At 38.7% G+C, this 23,176-nt stretch overlaps 4 gene segments (V, D, J or C); 3 read left to right on the top strand and 1 right to left on the bottom strand.

The window, feature by feature from the left end:
• Window positions 1-289: 289 nt before the first annotated feature.
• On the top strand, window positions 290-2,798 carry LOC121908838. The segment is given in 5 exon segments: window positions 290-453; window positions 683-867; window positions 1,319-1,325; window positions 2,592-2,681; window positions 2,779-2,798. Coding segments are annotated over 5 exon segments (453 nt in total).
• A 2,106-nt stretch (window positions 2,799-4,904) lies between these two features.
• On the bottom strand, window positions 4,905-5,420 carry LOC121909135. The segment is given in 2 exon segments: window positions 4,905-5,252; window positions 5,369-5,420. Coding segments are annotated over 2 exon segments (396 nt in total).
• A 545-nt stretch (window positions 5,421-5,965) lies between these two features.
• Window positions 5,966-6,473, top strand: LOC121908837 (the record flags this gene model as incomplete). The annotated part of the segment is given in 1 exon segment: window positions 5,966-6,473. A coding segment is annotated over 1 exon segment (339 nt), but the record flags the coding sequence as incomplete, so codon positions are not given.
• A 6,031-nt stretch (window positions 6,474-12,504) lies between these two features.
• Window positions 12,505-13,328, top strand: LOC121909133. The segment is given in 2 exon segments: window positions 12,505-12,718; window positions 12,948-13,328. Coding segments are annotated over 2 exon segments (498 nt in total).
• The last annotated feature ends 9,848 nt before the right edge of the window (window positions 13,329-23,176 follow it).

Raw genomic sequence — 23,176 nt, 5'->3', positions numbered from 1 at the left:
ACAGAAAGACATTTTCTGACATTTTAAACAGTTGGAGCGAGTGTTTGGCCTGAGATAACTGTCAGGAGCTCCAAGTAAATATGATGAGTTTGTCAGGATGCTGATGGATCTCAGTGTTCAACTCAAACTTAACAGAACTGAAAGCCGTGTTAAACTGTGATGAAGTTCATGATGTCATTGATGGTTCAACAACTTATAGAGGTGATTTCCTGGCCCCGCCCACTGAGGTTCAACTCAACCAATGAGATTCTTTCTGTCTGCAGAGCAGAAATGTTTGAAGAAGTAAAATCCCAATCAGCTTGATGCTGAGGAGAAGGGCTGTGCAGCAGAGAGGCTGTTTAGTTTCTTCATTCTACTGCAGTGGAAGAACATTGATCATCTGCTGTCTGTTTGGTTTCAACAACTCCAAAGACATGTTGCTTTACCTCTTTATACTTTTATCTCACTTTATAGGTGAGTGTTAGAACAGAGATGAAAGTCTCATTTTACCTGATGTATTAACCAGATATCTGTTTTTCATAGCTGGATGATTTTGTGGAAGTAAATTCACAAACAGAAAGAACATGTTGGGTTTTTAATGTATTTTAAAATGATCAAAGATGACAGTAAAAGTCAAGAACCTCTGTTGAGTCTCTTTTAAAATCTCTTGCAGACTAACTGACATGAATGACTCATTTTGCAGCCATGGGTTCCATGAACAGCATAAAGCCAGAAAATACTGAAGAACGTGTTGCAGAGGGAGGAAACATCAACCTGACCTGTAAATATGAGGGTTCTATCTACAATATCCAGTGGTACCGACAATACCAGCGATCCAGACCAGAGTTCCTGCTCTCCATCACAGAGGACGGATCGATTTATCCAACTGTTTCTGTTTTCTCAGCTCACATTAACAAAACAGAAAAAGAGAAACGTGTTGATCTGCAGATCTCCTCTGACTCTGCTGTGTACTACTGTGCTCTGCAGCCCACAGTGACAGGAAACACCAAAACTCTGTACAAAAACCTTTGGAGCAAAGACAACAGAATACTCCACAACATCAACTAGAGGGAGTCACACACTGTTAAACTTCAGTGGTTTCTTATCAAACAGTCTGGATTTCTTGTAGTGGTGATAAAAACAGCAGAAAAATTAGAATACAGGTATAGAGTCTGAATAGCTTCATTAACACAAGGAAAAAGCATGAATTGGCAGTATGGTGCATTATATCAGTTACAATCACCAAGTATTACAGTACAAAATGTTTCATAGATACTATTCATCAGCTCAGAGATGCTGTCTGTTAAACATGACTCCAAGTCCAAAATGTTCCCTTTAGTTGAGCTGTGAGGTGAGGTAGGAAGGGATTTATTGAGGAACAAAACTATGACTGAAGGACAGAAAAGACACAAACTGTCACTGTGGTGTTTAAAACAAAACAGGTTTTCAATCCTCTCATGAGCTGTTCTGGATCAGAACATCAGCAGAATTCCTGAATATATTCTTGAATATAAGATGCTAAATGAAATATTCGGTTATTTGAAACAACAATTTTTAGGTTTTGCTGATCCTTCGTAATTTGAACTCTACTACTGAGAAATAAAACAACTTGAATCCATCATCTCCATGAATTGTGTGACTTCAGACTCTGGTATTGAATCTATTTATTCTTCATTTTATAATAGAATAGAATTGATTTCTCGAGTCACAATATTTCTGGTGTACCACAGGGTTCAATCCTAGGTCCTCTCACTTTCAGTTCATGTGTTGTCTTTGAATCGGTAACTATAGAATCTGATATATTTAGTTACTTACAGCAAAGTGTGGAACAACAGCATTTGAGTGATTCTAGAAAAGAGATCCTTTCTTTAGACTGATTTAACTCAAACCTGCTAAGGTGTCCATTAATGTTAAGCATACTGCTCATGGTCTTGATGTGATGCTGAGTTTTCCTTCAAGCTTTTCAGCTGATTTATGTTATAATGTGACAAATAAATGTTGTATCAACGTTAGGAACATAGATTAGATCCTTCTTGAGTTTGCAAACCCTGAAAATGTGATCCATCCTTTAAATCATTGTGGCTACCTTTCTGTAACTGAGAGAAGTGAAAACACAGATCTAAGAGATTCAGGGAGGAGCTAAACTGTTACTGAACTATAGAAGAGAGACGAACTTCCATATTCAGCAGAGTTCAATACACAAACCACAAACATTACCTTCATTCAACATGCTGGCATTGGACTGTTATGTATTTTCTTTACTGTTTCTAGTCATTCTGACAGGTATGAAAGTTTCTGCATGAAAAAAATTCAATTCCACTTTTGTCTGAACGTGATTCCTTGATCATGACTTTAACATGTTATAACAGAGTTATCTCTTCCTTTACGTGTCAGCTGTGAAGAACTCACTCCAGTCAACAATGAAGGAAACAGTTTAGAAGGCAGCACTGTTACTCTGTCCTACAAATACTCCAGACCAGCAACTGGTTCTGATCGATTCTTCTGGTATCGACAATATCCAGGAAAACCACCAGAATTCCTCATCTCTCACACAGGAAGTGGAAGTCTGATATCAGATCCAGTATCTGGACTGTCTTTTAATGTGAGTGCAGATAAAACCCAAATGGATCTGCAGATCTCCTCTGCTGCAGTGACAGACTCTGCTCTGTACTACTGTGCTGTGAGGCCCACAGTGACAGCAAACCCACAGTCTCTGTACAAAAACACAAGCTGACACACTGACAAGCTGCTGGAAGCCTTTTTTCCACACTGTTGTACTGAACTTTTTACCTCCACTAGAGGGCCACATTATCAAGTAGGCGGTGCACTACTTCTGCACTGTGTTCAACCATTCTGTCAATAATAACTGCTGCTGTGAAGAGAACAATTCTCAGACTGAATGTTGAACATCAGATAGTTTCTCCTGTTGATTTAAACCTTGTTGTAGAGATGGAACATTGGCTGTGGATTATTCTTGCTGCTCTTTTCTTTGGTAAGACAGAAAGCAGAATGTGTTTCCTTTCTCAACAGTTTTTAACACAGAACTGATCTATAAGTGCTTTTAATGTCCATCATAAAGGGAACATTTATAACTTTGTAGAAAACAAGATGTGGTTCAGTTTGACAGACAGCAGTCAATAAAAACAGACTATTCTAGATGTGTCAGTGTCTGCTAGGTAACTCTTTAAAGCTGCTGATTGTTCTCCTTTAATCAATCATCTTTATTGATTCATCTCTTCCTCTGCATGTTCTGTTCTTCCCCAGAGTGTAAAGGACAAGACAGTGTGACCCAGCCATCAGGAGATGTCATTGCTACTAAAGGAGACACAGTTACACTTGTCTGTCAATATAAGAGCAGTGGAACTCCCTATTTGTTCTGGTACAAACAAGAAGTAAATGATTTCCCAAAGTATGTTTTGCAACGATTCTCTGGAACAGGAGAAAATGCTGCAGAGTTCCAGAAAGACAGATTTGATGCTACATTGAACAAAACATCAGTTCCTCTGAAGATCCAGAAGCTGCAGCTGTCTGACTCTGCTGTGTACTACTGTGCTCTGCAGCCCACAGTGACAGGAAACACCAAAACTCTGTACAAAAACCTTTGGAGCAAAGACAACAGAATACTCCACAACATCCACTAGAGGGAGTCACACACTGTTAAACTTTAAGGATATCAAACAAGAAATGTTTGAGGAACATCCACTAAAGGTGTCCTCTCTCTCTCTCTCTCTCTCTCTCTCTCTCTCTCTCTCTCTCTCTCTCTCTCTCTGCTGCTGTTTATCCTTCAAACTGAAACTGGTTCACACAACCTGAAGGTTTCGGTCCAGAAATTTTATTTTTTTATTTTAATACAGTGAAACTAAAGTTTTACACTCTTGCTAACGGGTGATTTTTGAAATGATGAAGATGTAAACTATTAGTCTGGTTAATATCTTTAGTTCTGAAACCTGTCTGTTGTCATGGTTCAGCAGTGATGCCTCTCTGTTGCCATGGTTACTGAGCTCAAAGAGGGAAGTGAAACACTGAAGAGCAGAAATGTGATCAGTCTCTCTCCCTGCAGTGGGTGGAGTCGCCCTCACCCTGACTTGTTGCCTAAACCCAACTACACACGGGACTCAGGATGCAAACCCGAGTCTCTGCTGCCAGAGTCCTGCATGTTGTACGCCTGCCATCCACTCCATCCTCCTCCTTCTGACTTCACAGCCATATATACCATATCATCATAAGGATGATACAGTTTAATACTAATGTATGTCAATGTTTAGTTGAGTTTTTTTTCCTTCTCAAACACACTGCTGGTCGGCTCTTTCATGTGATATCTTTCCATGCAGATAGGTCTGTGAAAATGACTCCCGCTTCCTTTGTTGGGCTGACAAATCCCAGAGCTGTGTGTCTCAAAACCTGCACAAATAAAATATTTGATATTAAGGAAACAGCTTAACCACCTTGATTTTTTTCCCGCCCAAATACCTGACATGTTTCTGTTCCTTAATGATCTTGTTACAACATGTGAGCTGTTGTTACATATGTAATAACCACAGTATATCACCTGTTTTGATGGTTTTGGTTAAAGGTCATCAGCCATACTGAGCCATGGCTCACCAACAGTAGCAGACTGGTATATTCTCTCTTTTCAAAGAGGAAACACTGAGCTCATAATTAATGACAAACATGGGATCATTGTTGAGTTGATGCTAAGAAGCTGTGATGGTAAACTTCACTGATTTCAGAGGAATCTCCTTAGAAATAAAACTGTTTGTGTGAGTCCTTTATTTCATTGTTTGAATATAGTTTTAGTTTTGACACACTTAATAAAGTGTGTGTGTGTGTGTGTGTGTGTGTGTGTGTGTGTGTGTGTGTGTGTTCAGTGAACTGTATCAGTCAGTTTCTGTTCAGTCTGACTGAGGGAGGTTTTTGTACGACGCTTTTTCACTGTGTGAACACAAGCTGACTGTTGATAGAGTGGAGACTCTGACAGTAATAAACTGCTGCATCTTCAGCCTGAACTCCACTGATGGTCAGAGTGAAGTCAGAGTTTGATCCACTGCCTGTAAAACGATCTGGAATCCCTGATACTCGCTGATAAGCAGTGTGAATGAGAACTTTAGGAGTTTCTCCATCTCTCTGTTGGTACCAGGCTAAGAGGTGGTAGCTGCTCCAATTATCAGTCACACTAAAAACATCCTGACTGGTCTTACAGCTGATGGTTGCGGAGCCTCCCAGAGCAGATGTCACTGCTGCAGGCTGAGTCACTGTGATCTGGCCTCTGGACTCTGAGGATACAGAGACAAAAACATAAAGCAGCGTCATGGTTTTGATGGTTTTGTGGGCTTCATTTCAGAGGGACAGATGTTCATAGAGGAGAGGAGTTTGATTCTCTGGACTTTACCTGTGAAGCAGCAGCAGAGGAGAGTCCAGATGAGGACGGAGATCAAAGTCATGTTGTTGATGAGGAGGATTTCTGTGGCTTCTGTTGTGATGAAGGACAGCTGTCAGTCATCCAGTGTTCAACTCTCAGGATTATAAACTCTCTCAGAGCACTGGAGCATGGTGCCGCTGATGCAAAGTGATGCAAATTTTTTGAATGTCTCGACATTTTCCGTATATTACGGTGGTCTGTTAGTTTTGACTGATGAATCTGATTAACTGTTGATCTTTTGATAGTTTTGAAAGTAAATATGTTGTTATAAATTCAAACTAAATCATAGATGTCTGAATTATATATTCAAACTTTATGTCCTTATTTATATATAGTGTATAGTGTAAAATAAAATACATGAAACAGTCATATAAACGACTTAAAGGAGTTTCTGTCAGATGTTTTTTCTGCTCCACCAGTCACTCACTGACACACTGTTTCACTTCCCTCTGAGAAACCTCTCATGCATATCAGCACAGAAAGAGTCCTCATATGGCTCCACCCTCTCACAGTAAAGGTGTCCAAGTGTCTGGTGTTGGATTGACAGCTGTCCTCTAATCTGATTGGTGTCTCCTAGGTGATGTCCGTCCCACCCTGACGGTGCTGCCCCCCTCTAGCGAGGAGCTGCAGCAGGGGAAGGCCACGCTCATATGTCTGGCCAACAAGGGCTTCCCCTCAGACTGGAGTCTGGCCTGGAAGGTGGACGGCAGCAGCAGCAGCAGCAGCGGGGAGGAGAGCAGGAGCCCCGGGGTGCTGCAGAATGACGGCCGCTACAGCTGGAGCAGCACCCTGAGGCTCCCTGCAGACCAGTGGAGGAAGGTGGGCTCTGTGACCTGTGAGGCCACCCAGGGCTCCCAGACTCCAGTCTCAGAAACTCTTAGGAGAGACCAGTGTTCCCAGTCCTGACCTGACTCACTGGGACTCTGCTACTGGTTTTACTCTGCTACTGCTCTCACTCTGATCTCTAATCAGAAAAGTGTAACATTGTGTAACTTCAAACTGTAACAACTGCATTACTGTAGTACTGATGACTTAGATGCTTGAAACAATAAACATTTTCTCTCTTGAAATCAAATATTTTTCTGTGGATGTTTGACACCAACAATACATGCAGGATTATAACTCTTTCTTGATCTTAATCTTGGGATTATATAAAGTATTGTTACATATCTATGAAGTCTTTGAGTCTCAACTGACAGTGTGTCTGTTTAGCAGTGGTATCATAAATCATTATGTAAAACATGGTGTTAATGGAAGGATGAAAGGATCCCATAATTTTAAAATCTTTTCAAAATGTAGTTTACATTAATAGAGTTTTGAGGATTAGAAACACAGTGCAGAGTATTGTCAGCAAAAGATGATATCACCTGGTTCTTCTATTACACCAAAGGTTTCCATGTCAGTATGTTTGTTGCATGTTTCTTTAAGAATACCAAAAGAACACCTCCGATGTGTTTTTATTTATGTGCTGCATTAAAGTTCTTATTGAATTATCCCTGGTTTTGAGATGTTAAAATGTGCAATAATATGTTTTAATGTCTGAAAGGGTATTATCTTATTCAAAGAGAAAAGTAACATTTGTATTTGTAATGTTTTAAACAGATATAGGACTTTGTTTGCTCATATTTTAGTTTTCTAAACTGGTTTGATCATTTCATGGAAAATCACCCAGGTATCCTTTGACCTTGATGTAATTTATTATTATTTCAGTTTCATAAAGGGTAAATGTGCATTAAGCTGATATCCTGAATCCTGTCAATAAATTGACAAAAGTCTAAAGAATAAAAAATGAAGATCTGACATAGAATGCAGGACATAATCATAACAAATATGTAAAAATAACAAAACATGAGTGTGATCTCTAAAGTTACACTATGTACATATACAGTAGGTACAATCATTGTACAAATGTAGTGCATACGGCCTGCCTCCCCATGTTCCCCCCACACTAGACCTCTGACCTTTTCATGTGTGTCTGAAAGAAAAAAGGGAAAAAACTGCTAATAACACAAAAATGACTATCTAAGATAATTTTGTTTCCATTAGAGTTCTTTTTAAAAGCCTTCCTTAATTTCAGCTCCTGCCATGAAACCAAGAGATACCAACATTGTTTCCCTCTGAGATCTGATTATTATTATTATATCAGAAGGAATATAGGATTTTGTGAAATATAATAAAATGTCATCGGCATATAGATAGATTTTTCAATAGTGTGACTGAAACAACATCTGAAATTTTGTGATGTTTCTAATGTAATGATGACAAAATGTAAAGAGTGGTGCAGAAAGAGGAAGTCCACTGCTGTTTTAATCTTAAAGCTGAATCTGGTTCACTGACAGTTTGGCCCAGAGGATAAATAATAAGAAACATCTTCACTGATTACTTTTGTAGACACATAATGGACCGTATTTTAAGTGCAGCGTGGTAGATCCTGGATGTACGGACTGTGCAGGCGTCTCCAGGCACTCCTGTTATTCAGGTTCATGAATGTGCCGGAGCACAAAGTGCAAAAGGGCTGGATGAAGGTGAATATAAAAGGGAGGGTGGGCTGATTATTTGTCAAGTCAATTATTATCAAACAGTCTAGATTTCTTGTAGTGGTGATGAAAACAACAGAAATAGAAGCAATACAGATAAATAGATCATATCAACATTCTATAGAAAATATGACATCATAATTTCTCTTCATGAACCAGTTGACATCACAGACTCAGAGTTTGATTGGTTTATTCTTATTATAAAACAAGTTTCTCTGTAGTTCTCTTGGATTTCTTGTGGTGAACCACAGGGTTCAATCCTGGGTCCTCTTATTTTCAGTTTAGATGTTACTGTTGGATCAAAGAGTTAAGTGTTAGTGTTCCAGATCTTCCTACAATCCAGTGATTCTTAAACTGAGATCCTTTAATTTGCCCCTAAAATTCTGCCGAACAGGTGAAATCCTGCTGACACTGTCTGTTGATGTTAATCTTACTGCTCATAGTCTGTGTATAATATTTGATGCTGTGTTTTACTTTAATCATCAGCTGGCTTAAATCGTACAGTGAAGAGGTAATGTTGTCTCCACTTTTGAAGCAAACCAATAGGTTCTTCTTGTGTTTGTAAAGCCTGAAAAGGTTATCAGCTACCTTTCTGCAACTCCAGTTATAAATGTAACCAGTCTGTTAACCAGGAGGAAGAGTAACTGAGAGAAGTGAAAATACAGATCTAAGAGGAGACGGAGAGATTCAGGGAGGAGCTAAGCTGTTACTGAACTATAGAAGAGAGACGAACTTCCATATTCAGCAGAGTTCAATACACAAACCACAAACATTACCTTTATTCAACATGCTGGCATTGAAGTATTATGTATTTTCTTTACTGTTTCTAGTCATTCTAACAGGTATGAAAGTTTCTGCATGAAAAAAATTCAATTCCACTTTTGTCTGAATGTGATTCCTTGATCGTGACTTTAACATGTTATAACAGAGAAACATGAAAACATTTTGTATTATGAAAATATTGTACATGTGTTTCTGAGATAATGATTACAGTCTAATCTTTCTCTCCACTGCTGTTTTACTCTAAACAGTTATACATTCAAATATTAATTTATTATGAACTATTGCATTAAAGTCATCAGTCAGCATCTGTGAAATATAAGAGACCCTCTCTGGAAACTAATGTTTTTAGCACATCACACACTTAAAAACATTTCAACTTATGAATTAAAGAAGTAAATATTTTAATGGAGCAGTATCTGCTGCAAAATAATGATCACATTAATGTCTGAAAACATGTAGATTGAAGCCAAAGTTTATTACGTTCACTGTTCTCACAAAGAAACATTTAAAAATTTAATGAACAAGCTACTAAGTCTGATAATTATCCTTTTATCACCTGATCGTAGTTATATAATATCCTGAAGAGGAAGACAGCAGCAGGAAGAAAAACAGCTGAGAGCTGAGAGGAGGGAGGAGAAAACCTGAGACTGAAGAACAGAAAAGACACAAACTTTCACTGTGGACTTTAACACAAACACGGTTGGTTTTTAAGATGCTGTCAGTGCACTTTAGTCTGTTTCTGACTTTGTTTCTCGTCACACTGACAGGTAGGTGAGCAGATGGACTACTAAATAATATTTTCTACTATTGACTTTAAAGGAGTTTTACTGATAAACATGAAGTAAAACATAGTTATCTCTTCCTTTAGGTGTCGGCTGTCAAGAACTCACTCCAGTCAACAATGAAGAGAACAGTTTAGAAGGCAGCACTGTTACTCTGTCCTGTAAATATACGAGAGGAGCTGCTGATTATTTCTTCTGGTATCGACAATATCCAGGAAAACCACCAGAATTCCTTATCTCTCACATGGAAAACGGAGAAGTGGTTGAAAATCCAGTACCTAGACTGTCTGTTAATGTGATTAAAGATAAAACCCAAATGGATCTGCAGATCTCCTCTGCTGCAGTGACAGACTCCGCTCTGTACTACTGTGCTGTGAGCCCCACAGTGACAGCAAACCCACAGTCTCTGTACAAAAACACAAGCTGACACACTGACAAGCTGCTGGAAGCCTTTTTTCCACACTGTTGTACTGAACTTTTTACCTCCACTAGAGGGCCACATTATCAAGTAGGCGGTGCACTACTTCTGCACTGTGTTCAACCATTCTGTCAATAATAACTGCTGCTGTGAAGAGAACAATTCTCAGACTGAATGTTGAACATCAGATAGTTTCTCCTGTTGATTTAAACCTTGTTGTAGAGATGGAACATTGGCTGTGGATTATTCTTGCTGCTCTTTTCTTTGGTAAGACAGAAAACAGAATGTGTTTCCTTTCTCAACAGTTTTTAACACACAACTGAGCTATAAGTGCTTTTAATGTCCATCATAGAGGAGACAGATCATTTCTGCTGCCATTTATAACTTTTTTAGAAAAAAAGATGTAGTTCAGTCTGACAGACAGCAGTCAGTAAAAACAGACTATTCTAGATGTGTCAGTGTCTGCTAGGTAACTCTTTAAAGCTGCTGATTGTTCTCCTTTAATCAATCATCTTTATTGATTCATCTCTTCCTCTGCATGTTCTGTTCTTCCCCAGAGTGTAAAGGACAAGACAGCGTGACCCAGCCAACAGGAGATGTCATTGCTGCTGAAGGAGACACAGTTACACTTGCTTGTAGATTTGAGACCAGTAACAGAGGTTCTTCTTTGTTCTGGTACAAACAAGAATTAAATGATTCGCCAAAGTATATGCTGCGGCGTTACATGTCTGGTGGAGGAGATAATGCTGCAGAGTTCCAGAAAAACAGATTTGATGCTACAGTTAACGAGACATCAGTTCCTCTGAAGATCCAGAAGCTGCAGCTGTCTGACTCTGCTGTATACTACTGTGCTCTGCAGCCCACAGTGACAGGAAACACCAAAACTCTGTACAAAAACCTTTGGAGCAAAGACAACAGAATACTCCACAACATCCACTAGAGGGAGTCATACACTGTTAAACTTCAGTGGTTTCTTATCAAACAGTCTAGATTCTTTTCCCTCATGAGACACAGTTGTGATGAAGAGTTTTACAAATGAATGTCATTTGACATATGAGTCTCCTCCTACTGACTGCAGAGGTGGCTGCATGGCAGAGAGCTGTTTGATTCCAGCTGTGAACATCAGACCAAACACAACTCACAAAACCACTCAACACTTATTCAAACTCAACATTCACTTACAGCATTTCACTTGTGTAACCATGGAAACACTGGCTGTCATTTTACTGTTTTCAGCTCTTGTAGGTACGTATGTTTTTGTCATTGTATGATATTTTCCAAACGATGGATATTTGACTCTGGAACAGAACTTTAATACAACATGTTTCCTTCACTAGGTAACACCTTGGAAGATGATATTACTGCCAGCAGTGCTGAAGTGTTTTCATCAGAGAGCTGTAGTGTTACTCTGTCCTGTAAGTATTCAGGTAATGCTTATAGTCTTCAGTGGTATCGAAAAGATCCTGGATCAGCTCCTCAGTTCCTTCTCCTGATCGTTGAATCAACATCTACTGTGGTGAATGCAAAACCTCCGCACCCTCGACTGACTGTTAAACTGAATAAGAGGAAAAATCAAGTTGATCTGCAGATCTCCTCTGCTGCACTGTCAGACTCTGCTCTCTACTACTGTGCTCTAGACACACAGTGATAGAAAGTGTAGAAGAGGCTGTACAAAAACCTGAACACAGATATCTGACTACTCTTCAAAGAGGAGGGAAGTGGTATTCAAACCACAGCTTCATATCAGATGGATTCTCCTAATTCCTGTTTTATCTGAGTCACTGTGGTTACAGCTGCTAATGAAACACTGTGGGAGGATTCACATGAGCAGCAAATCCACATCAATGACAAACCAGCTGGATGATGCTTCAAACACAAGACACCATCAAACAAAATAACTGGACACTGAAAACACTGAAAAACAAACTCTTATTACAAATTCAAGGTGTCAGATTAGAATGACATCATATGTAACTGATTAATGGAAATACATGTTTTGTCTACTAAACAGATTTAAATGATGTATATAAATGACACTTTAGAGGAGTTTTCCATTCAACACCATGAAACCAAATCACACAGCAGAAGTCCAGCAATGAAACAAACAACAACAGATCTATTCCAAACACTGAGGGAGTGTTTGCTGTATCGTATAACACTGAGGCCTCTAGTTTCACGGTGGGAAACTGTTTAAACAGAATCTCCCCTTTGTGCTGGTCCAGCACTGCTTTTTCCACACAGTCCTCCTGAACAACAGAACGTCTCCTGCTGCTTCCATGACACAGAAATATAACAAACATAATCAGTAACAAGTTTTAGTTCAGGCAAGCTGTTCTTTTTCATGCACACAGAAAGACATTTTCTGACATTTTAAATAGTTGGAGTGAGTGTTTGGCCTGAGATAACTGTCAGGAGCTCCAAGTAAATATGATGAGTTTGTCAGGAGGCTGATGGATCTCAGTGTTCAACTCAAACTTCACAGAACTGAAAGCTGTGTTAAACTGTGATGAAGTTCATGATGTCATTGATGGTTCAACAACCTACGGAGGTGATTTCCTGGCCCCACCCACTGAGGTTCAACTCAACCAATGAGATTATTTCTGTCTGCAGAGCAGAAATGTTTGAGGAAGTAAAATCCCAATCAGCTTGATGCTGAGGAGAAGGGCTGTGCAGCAGAGAGGCTGTTTAGTTTCTTCATTCTACTGCAGTGGAAGAACATTGATCATCTGCTGTCTGTTTGGTTTCAACAACTCCAAAGACATGTTGCTTTACCTCTTTATACTTTTATCTCACTTTATAGGTGAGTGTTAGAACAGAGATGAAAGTCTCATTTTACCTGATGTATTAACCAGATATCTGTTTTTCATAGTTGGATGATTTTGTGGAAGTAAATTCACAAACAGAAAGAACATGTTGGGTTTTTAATGTATTTAAAAATGATGAAAGCTGACAGTAAAAGTCAAGAACCTCTGTTGAGTCTCTTTTAAAATCTCTTGCAGACTAACTGACATGAATGACTCATTTTGCAGCCATGGGTTCCATGAACAGCATAAAGCCAGAAAATACTGAAGAATGTGTTGCAGAGGGAGGAAACATCAACCTGACCTGTAAATATGAGGGTTCTATCAGCAATATCCAGTGGTACCGACAATACCAGAGATCCAGACCAGAGTTCCTGCTCTACATCACAGAGGACGGATCGATTTATCCAACTGTTTCTGATTTCTCAGTTCACATTAACAAAACAGAGAAACGTGTTGATCTGCAGATCTCCTCTGCTGCAGTGACAGACTCTGCTGTGTACTACTGTGCTGTGAGGCCCACAGTGACAGGAAACCCACAGTCTCTATACAAAAACCTGACAGCTCCTCACTGAACATTTACACACTTCAACTACTCTTTGTGTTGAACTTCACTGCCATCATGTGGACAGAGAGTGCACTTACATGTGTACCAGTATCCTGGTTGTGATGGTGTTTTTAGAGATTCCCATTTAGTATTGCACAAGTAAACGTCGTATCCTGGTTTTAGAAACCTGGAAATGTTACCTGAAGTAAAACTAGGGAATTATAGCATGTAAACATCTGTTCCAGATTTGTTAATATTCTCTGTTGGTAGAGAAATTAGGCTGGGATGTTGAGGAATTAGGACACAACTGGACACACATGATCAGAAATAAGTATCCTGTTAGAATCATGTATACAGGGATATGTATAACCAGTTTTCTAATGTTCCATGTAACCGTCATATCCTGAATATGATCAAAAGCCAGATAAGACTCAGAACTGAATACTAATGTGTGATTAGATACAGCTTCAGTTCACACAGGTGTTTCTCACTGGTGTTGTACTGTAATGAGACACTGGTCCAACCACAGCCGACAACCTGGTGGAATCAGGTTATAATTGGAAAATAAATTATATCAGACATTAATTTTAAAGTTCAAGTTTTAACTCATTTAACTGACATAGTCAGCTTTCACAATGTAAAAAGATTATGCGAAAATGACAAGTCTTCTATCTAATTTCTAATTTTAAGAGACTCGTTAGCACAATATACCATTTTGGACATCTTTTTTGGACAGGTATGCCTGTTTTTTTGCTGATCCAGCTAATTAAAATACCCGACAAATGAAAGCATTTAATTTAAAATCATAAAAATACTATATTACCATGAAGCAGTCCTGCTCACTGCTTTGTAACATTTTCCACAACGGTTAAAAACTATGAACTAGTCTTTGCTATACACCGCTTTCAATTGTTCACTTCTGATGCCGGGTCAAACAAAACTAAAGTAACTCAGTTATAAAGCAATATTTCAAGTAACAGCCACCCAAAACAGTTTGAGTGACAAACATATGGTCAAGCGTGGTCCTGCATCAAGTACAGGTGTGCCGCTCCTGAGCAAATCACCAGTGTCTGGCCCACTTGGCCAGTAGATCAGAGTTTTACTGGCCCTTCTATATTTTCCTTTCTATATTTTCTTTAACTCTTTTTTCAATTTGGTGAGTTATTCATTCTATACATAATACGTACAACAGTTAACTTCCCATTAAATTTGGTTGTTTTCCTTCAGTTGTGGATATGTAATGTAGTTATATTACACAAATATGCAAAATATAAAATCAGGCACATAATTGGTAGATGAATGATGTATATATGTAGGTTTCTCCGTGTTTTGTGTAAAGTCAGAGAGTATGGAATACATAGAGAGAAGAGAAAAGATATTCATGATAATAACATTTCAGCGAGTATTGATGACCTTGATAATAAAGATCTGCAGAAATATACTCGTTAAGATAGAACAGTGAGAGAAAGAACATGATGGCATTTGTTTGTGTGCGCATGTTCACTCCAAGCTCCTTCTGTCTGCTTCTTCAGGCCACCTGTCCACCACAGACATGAAGTTCAACTGTAATGAATGAATGAAAAGGAGAAATGCAGTGGAGGAAAATGAAACAGAAACTAAGAGCATCTATCTCCACAATAAATCATCAGTTGAGTGTTATTAATCATCTGTGTTATGGTTTTTTATTTGTGCTTTTAAACCACCACAAAACAATCAGAAAATAAGGTTTTATTTCTCTTATTCACTGGGGGTACAGTGCGGGGTGCGAGCCCGCCCATAAAAACTAAATACCAGTAACTTTCCTCTGCTTGTTAGCCATGAGGCTAGCTAGTGTAACGGTTTATCAGTGGTGTGGACGATAGTTAATGAGTTAACATGATTATGTACTCATTCTGCATAACTAACATAATGGTAAAAATACCTGGGCTTCACATTTCAGTACATGTTCATACAGTTACAGTGGAAACACGTCTGTCACCGGAGAGATTCTACTGGTAGTTGATCTAAAACGTTTAAGGCTGAGACACAGCACCATTTCAGGGTTACTGATCCTTTTAGCTAATGATGGATCGTCACATAACAAAACAGCTGGCCAGGACTGATAATATTAGAGAGATTATTAGGTGTAAAAACACTAGAAATAAACATGTGAACTAAACTTTGTGGCAAGTAAATGTCAGTGAAAACTACATTTTGAATCTGTTGACATGAGGTTGGAAATGCTTTTCTGTGGCTTTGTGGATAGAAATAAAGGGTACTGGCAAATGGATGAACTGGAAGATGAAAATGAAACAGTCATTAGTGATAGGCTATTGTAACTAAACACAATAACTTAATCAAAACTAAGCTTAGTCCAATACCCATTATAAGGAGAACCCTTTGCTCACTAGCCAATTATAATTAACAACAGTAATAATTATTCCACTCAAGTTTACTGTTACAGTTGCTGTTAGTTGTGTTTTAATAATAATAAAGTGTATTTTACCTCTGTATAATTTCACTGATCACTGTATCTTGATCAGAACTTTATAACTTTATGATACACAGGATTTGAGTTTTTGTCTGAGACATATATACATATTAACTCATATTTCTCTCCACAAGCTATTTGGACTCTTAGGGAGAGATGAACCACTAGGGCCCCTGGCACTCACCCTTCCCGTTTAGTGATGTACAGGGACAGCTGTAGGATCTATAGTCCATTCTGCTAAGGGAATTTAGCTCATCCTATTCAGTCAGTTGTTAACAGGGGGTAATGAAGTTTAATTATGTAAAATGGTGTACTTCTTGTAACTTTGTGTAACATTAATCATGTCATGTTTTTTGTAATATGTACATATTTTTATTGTCACGCCCTTTGTAAAATGTTCACTTTGAAAAAATGAAGACTGTGATAATTAGTCATGTGACTCAGTTGTATTTATCACACCTGTCAGTACTCAGCAGTTGTGCTGAGCGAACTTGAAGAAGCTACAAGCGAAACGTGTTGTTCGCTCCTAATAAAGTCACAGTAAAGTCATCTCAGTGTGTGGTGGGTAATTTTGATTTTCACCTTACATGTTCCTGCGACCGACTGAAAATACTGGTTGTGCATGGGGAGTTCTGTCCTTACAAATATATCAGTATACACTGTCCCCTGCTGGGATCAGTGATGTCACAGTGATGTCATTAAGGGAGGAGGGGCTTCCTCTACAGATGGGAGAAGCCCAGCTGTCCCCATCAGAAAGTAAGCAGACTTCAGAAAGTTGACTTTGAGGATTACTGAGCTGTTTATCTTTGAACATGTTGCTTTTAGTGCCGGCTCTGCTCCTCTGTATATTCACTGGTAAGTCACATTTTAATTAATCTCTTGGAGTTAAATTAAATGAGAAGAACATTCATATCTGATAATGTAATTAAAGCAGCTACATAGTTACTGAAGCACAGAACAAGAAGCCCAAGAAAATGTACATTTGTTCACTAACTTCTGGATTTAAATATTTTCATATAGGTGTCAGCTGTGAAGAACTCACTGCAGTCAAGAATGAAGAGAACAGTTTGGAGGGCAGCACTGTTACTCTGTCCTATGAATACCCAAAACTTTCATCTGGTGATTATTTCTTCTGGTATCGACAATATCCAGGAAAACCACCAGAGCTCCTTATCTCACACTCGGCTTCTGGAAAAGTAACAAATCCAATCTCTGGACTGGAGATTACAGTGAAAGACAAACAAATCCATCTGCAGATCTCCTCTGCTGCAATGATAGACTCTGCTCTGTACTACTGTGCTGTGAGGCCCACAGTGACAGGAAACCCACAGTCTCTGTACAAAAACACAAGCTGACACACTGACAAGCTGCTGGAAGCCTTTTTTCCACACTGTTGTACTGAACTTTTTACCTCCACTAGAGGGCCACATTATCAAGTAGGCGGTGCACTACTTCTGCACTGTGTTCAACCATTCTGTCAATAATAACTGCTGCTGTGAAGAGAACAATTCTCAGACTGAATGTTGAACATCAGATAGTTTCTCCTGTTGATTTAAACCTTGTTGTAGAGATGGAAAACATCACTGAGCCTCCTCCATGTTTTATGGTAGGTATGGTGTTCTTTTCCTTGAAGGCTTCATCTTTTCTTCTGTAAACATAGGGTTGGTGTGATTTACCAAAAAGCTCGAATTTTGTCTCATCTGTCCAAAGCACATTCTCCCAGAAGGACTGTGGCTTGTCAACATGCATTTTGGCAAAGTCCAGTCTGGCTTTTTTGTGTCTCCCTCTTAGAAGTGAGGTCTTCTTGTGTCTTCTACCATGGAGCCCATTTTCATTCAGACAGCGAAGGCTGGTGAGACTTGAAACTATTGTACCTTCAACTTGAAGATCAGCTTGGATCTGTATTGAAGTTTTCCTCAGTTCTTTCTCGACCATTTGGGCAATCCTTCTGTTCAATCTCAGGCCAATTTTCCTCTTGCGACCACGTCCAGAGATGTTGGCTACAGCTCCATGGACCTTAAACTTCCTAATAATATTGGCAACAGTGGTCACAGGAACATCAAGCTCTTTGGAGATGGTCTTGTGACCATTACATTGACCATGCTTAGCTATTACCTTTTTCTAATGTCTTCAGACCTTCTCTAGATTTCCTTCTGTTTTCCATGTTCAGTGTGATGCACCCAGTGGCACAAAACAGCAGAGTGAGTCATTTTCTCCTTTAAACTGGCTGCATGAGTGATTATAAAATTTAAAACACCTTTGATACTAATTAAACACAATAGTCTGCTTAAAGTATCACTACAAATCAATTATTTCTCACAACTTCTAAAGGGTACCAATCATTTTGGCCAGGCTATTTTAGAATGTCTTTGTAGAATAAACATGAATTCAATTGTTTTCACAAGTTTTTTGTTTTGTTCCACTGCAAACCAAACATAGACATGCAGTGATGATAAAATACCTTTTAATTTCAACACTGTTCTGGGCGAATGGTGCATTATTTTAATAAAATGCAAGGGTACCAATAATTTCGGCCACATCTGTTCCTTATTTTGGTTTTCTCATTACAAAACGAAAATCTGTTGGCCACACATGGACAGAAGTGAAAATACAGGTCTAAGAGGAGACTGATAGATTCAGTGAGGAGTTCAATAGACAAACCATAAACATTACCTTTATTCAACATGCTGTCATAACAGTATTATGTACTTACTTACCATTTCTAGTAATTCCAACAGATATGAAAGTCTCTCCATAAGAAAGTTCAATTCCACTGATTCCTTGATTCCTTTAGGTGTCAGCTGTGAAGAACTCACTCCAGTCAACAATGAAGAGAACAGTTCAGAAGGCAGCACTGTTACTCTGTCCTACACATGCTACAAACAAGCAACTGCTGCAGATCAACACCACCACAGTTCCTCATCTCTCACACAGGAATGGGAAATCCAATATCAGATCCAGTCTCTAGACTAGTGTCTTTCAAAGTGAGTGAAGATAAAACCTCTGCCTCTTCTGAAGCAGAAACGAGGTCTAGAGGATGACAAATGATTCAAACTTGGGTCACATTCTAGGATTTTCCGATGTTTGTTTATAATCTTTTCGATTTTCATAGATGCCACACAATATTCAGACACAAACGTTACTGTGTTTTCAATGTGTTTAGGGGGAGGATTAAATAATACTTCCCTATCCACAATGTTAGCTTTTTGAACAGCTAAATCAATGAGTGTCTGGTCATATCCCCTTTGTCTAAAATATTGAGACATTTCCTTAACCTTAGTTTGATAATCATCTTCTTTACTACATATTCTGTTTACTTTGTAAAAATGAAGACTGTGATAATTAGTCATGTGACTCAGATGTATTTATCACACCTGTGAGTGCTCAGCAGTTGTGCTGAGTGAACCTGAAGAAGCTACAGGCGAAACGTGTTGTTCGCTCCTAATAAAGTCACAGTAAAGTCATCTCAGTGTGTGGTGGGTAATTTTGATTTTCACCTTATATGATCCTGCGACCGACTGAAAATACTGGCTGTGCATGGGGAGTTCTGACCTTACAAATATATCAGTATACACTGTCCCCTGCTGGGATCAGTGATGTCACAGTGATGTCATTAAAGGAGGAGGGGCTTCCTCTACAGATGGGAGAAGCCCAGCTGTCCCCATCAGAAAGTAAGCAGACTTCAGTAAGTTGACTTTGAGGATTACTGAGCTGTTTATCTTTGAACATGTTGCTTTTAGTGCCAGCTCTGCTCCTCTGTATATTCACTGGTTAGTCACATTTTAATTAATCTCTTGGAGTTAAATTAAATGAGAAGAACATTCATATCTGATAATGTAATTAAGGCAGCTACATAGTTACTGAAGCACAGAACAAGAAGCCCAAGAAAATGTACATTTGTTCACTAACTTCTGGATTTAAATATTTTCATATAGGTGTCAGCTGTGAACTCACTGCAGTCAAGAATGAAGAGAACAGTTTGGAGGGCAGCACTGTTACTCTGTCCTATAATTACCCAGAACTTTACCCTGGTGATTATTTCTCCTGGTATCGACAATATCCAGGAAAACCACCAGAGATCCTCATCTCGCACTCACATTCTGGAAAAGTAACAAATCCAATCTCTGGACTGGAGATTACAGTGAAAGACAAACAAATCCATTTGCAGATCTCCTCTGCTGCAGTGACAGACTCTGCTCTGTACTACTGTGCTGTGAGGCCCACAGTGACAGGAAACCCACAGTCTCTGTACAAAAACCTGACAGCTCCTCACTGAACATTTACACACTTCAACTACTCTTTGTGTTGAACTTCACTGCCGTCAAGTGGACAGAGAGTGCACTTACATGTGCACCAGTATCCTGGTTGTGATGGTGTTTTTAGAGATTCCCATTTAGTATCGCACAAGTAAACATCATATCCTGGTTTTAGAAACCTTGAAATGTTACCTGAAGTAAAACTAGGAAAGTGTAGCATGTAAACATCTGTTCCAGATTTGTTAATTTGTAATTGTTTGTTAAATATATGTCACAGATATGTCACAATTAAAAACAAATCATTATATAATGAGGACTGGATGGTGAAAGGCATTTGGTCGGTGATTCACTTACTTGATAGTAGTGGCTGTGTCATGTCATATGAAAACTTCTGCCTTAGATATGATTTAACTGGCAACTGTAACATATTTAAAGCTACAATTAAAGCCATCCCCAACTCCATTATATGCTAAATTAAAGGAATTTTATCAAATTCTACTCCCATCACCCCTTGTCTCCCACAACTTTCAGTTGGAGGCTGCGACTTTAATGAAGTCAAAATTCCAAACAAAGCAATTACAAATATGTTTAACAGCATCTCATCGTATTGTGTCTTACAGAAACTCAATTTTGCAAATCTATTTGCAAGGCATTATATCAACATGTTACAAACTAAATATCTAAAATTTCCCATAACTCCCAAGGCAAAAGAAATGCACTTCAAAATTTTAAATGGAGTGTATCCATCCAGTTTCTTCTGCACTCTTCTGACCACCCATCACCTTGCTCCCATTCTCCCAAGCCAAAACTCAGTTCGGGTTATGTTGCAGAGTGAGAGTGTGTGAGAGTTTGGGCCCACAGTACATTGTTGATATACACATTAAAGATGTTGATATTTGTGATATTAGAACCTAATTAGAGGTAACAGATGACAATTTAAAAAAAGACCTGATGGATATTAGAGAAACTAATATTTATTTTGTCTTTATTAATATTGGGTATTATTTCTATTTGGATTCACTTTATTAGTGATCTAAAGTGGTTTTGTTTTGTGTACCTTATTGCATTTAAAGTCTACTTGTTGTGTCATAGTTCATCATAGGTAATTCATATTTTGGTATTAACTGTTAAAAAGGGTAGGAAAAATTAACACACAAGATTAAAAAACTAATAGGAGGCATATACACTGAACACCATTCCTTGATTTTATTGGAGGAACCGTCAGCTGTTTTTTAGTAAAAATTTATCATGAAAATGTGGCTTAAAACTGAATAAAAGACAGTTTCTGTTGAACAACCACAACGCTGATGTATTATCTTGTATGTGTGTAAGTTACTCTTTGGTAGACGCCATTGTAGCGGATAAACATTATGCTGACTCATGCATCTTGTGCACTATACTCTTTCGTAGAGGGATATGAAACCATTGACAGGCAACCAAATGAAACGGTCCGTTACCTTGATTAAAATTACAGATCTCTCAGTTTGAAAATGTTGGAAACATTTGGGATAATGTAAGTACACAACTCAACAAAATATATAGCATAGGTCTAGTTGTTTTTAGACATTTTAATGCAGAATAGTTACATATTATAGCTTTAAATATGAAACTGTAACCCAGGTCCCGTCCATAGTAATCATAGCAGATTCACATCATACTCTATAGCCACATGGGACGGGTGTTACATTCACATTTAAGAAGCTGCAACCATCAAATATTTGGCATTTCTGCTGAAAAACTGTAGAACAGAACATCTCCTGCTGCTTCCATGACACAGAAATATAACAAACATAATCAGTAACAAGTTTTAGTTCGGGCAAGCTGTTCTTTTTCATGCACACAGAAAGACATTTTTTGACATTATAAATAGTTGGAGCGAGTGTTTGGCCTGAGATAACTGTCAGGAGCTCCAAGTAAATATGATGAGTTTGTCAGGAGGCTGATGGATCTCAGTGTTCAACTCAAACTTAACAGAACTGAAATCCATGGTAAACTGTGATGAAGTTCATGATGTCATTGATGGTTCAACAACCTATGAAGGTGATTTCCTGGTCCCGCCCACTGAGGTTCAACTCAACCAATGAGATTCTTTCTGTCTGCAGAGCACAAATGTTTGAGGAAGTAAAATCCCAATCAGCTTGATGCTGAGGAGAAGGGCTGTGCAGCAGAGAGGCTGTTTAGTTTCTTCATTCTACTGCAGTGGAAGAACATTGATCATCTGCTGTTTGTTTGGTTTCAACAACTCCAAAGACATGTTGCTTTACCTCTTTATACTTTTATCTCACTTTATAGGTGAGTGTTAGAGCAGAGATGAAAGTCTCATTTTACCTGATGTATTAACCAGATATCTGTTTTTCATAATTGGATGATTTTGTGGAAGTAAATTCACAAACAAACCTGCTGATTGTTCTCCTTTAATCAATCATCTTTATTGATTCATCTCTTCCTCTGCATGTTCTGTTCTTCCCCAGAGTGTAAAGGACAAGACAGCGTGACCCAGCCAACAGGAGATGTCATTGCTACTGAAGGAGACACAGTTTCACTTGGTTGTACATTTAAGACCAGTGGAAGTACCACTTTGTTCTGGTACAAACAGGATGGAAACAACAGCCCTAAATTCATCCTGAGCCGAGTTAACCTGGATGAAGGGAACACACCAGATGAGTTTAAAGAAAGATTTTCATCTACACTGGATTCCAAATCAGTTCCTCTGAAGATCCAGAAGCTGCAGCTGTCTGACTCTGCTGTGTACTACTGTGCTCTGCAGCCCACAGTGACAGGAAACACCAAAACTCTGTACAAAAACCTTTGGAGCAAAGACAACAGAATACTCCACAACATCCACTAGAGGGAGTCACACACTGTTAAACTTCAGTGGTTTCTTATCAAACAGTCTAGATTCTTTTCCCTCATGAGACACAGTTGTGATGAAGAGTTTTACAAATGAATGTCATTTGACATATGAGTCTCCTCCTACTGACTGCAGAGGTGGCTGCATGGCAGAGAGCTGTTTGATTCCAGCTGTGAACATCAGACCAAACACAACTCACAAAACCACTCAACACTTATTCAAACTCAACATTCACTTACAGCGTTTCACTTGTGTAACCATGGAAACACTGGCTGTCATTTTACTGTTTTCAGCTCTTGTAGGTACGTATGTTTTTGTCATTGTGTGATATTT

This window comes from Thunnus maccoyii, chromosome 12, assembly GCF_910596095.1.
Source record: "Thunnus maccoyii chromosome 12, fThuMac1.1, whole genome shotgun sequence".
NCBI classification, from domain to species: Eukaryota; Metazoa; Chordata; class Actinopteri; order Scombriformes; family Scombridae; genus Thunnus; species Thunnus maccoyii.
Note: the sequence above shows the minus strand (reverse complement) of the source record. Positions and strands in the feature narration are given on the sequence as shown.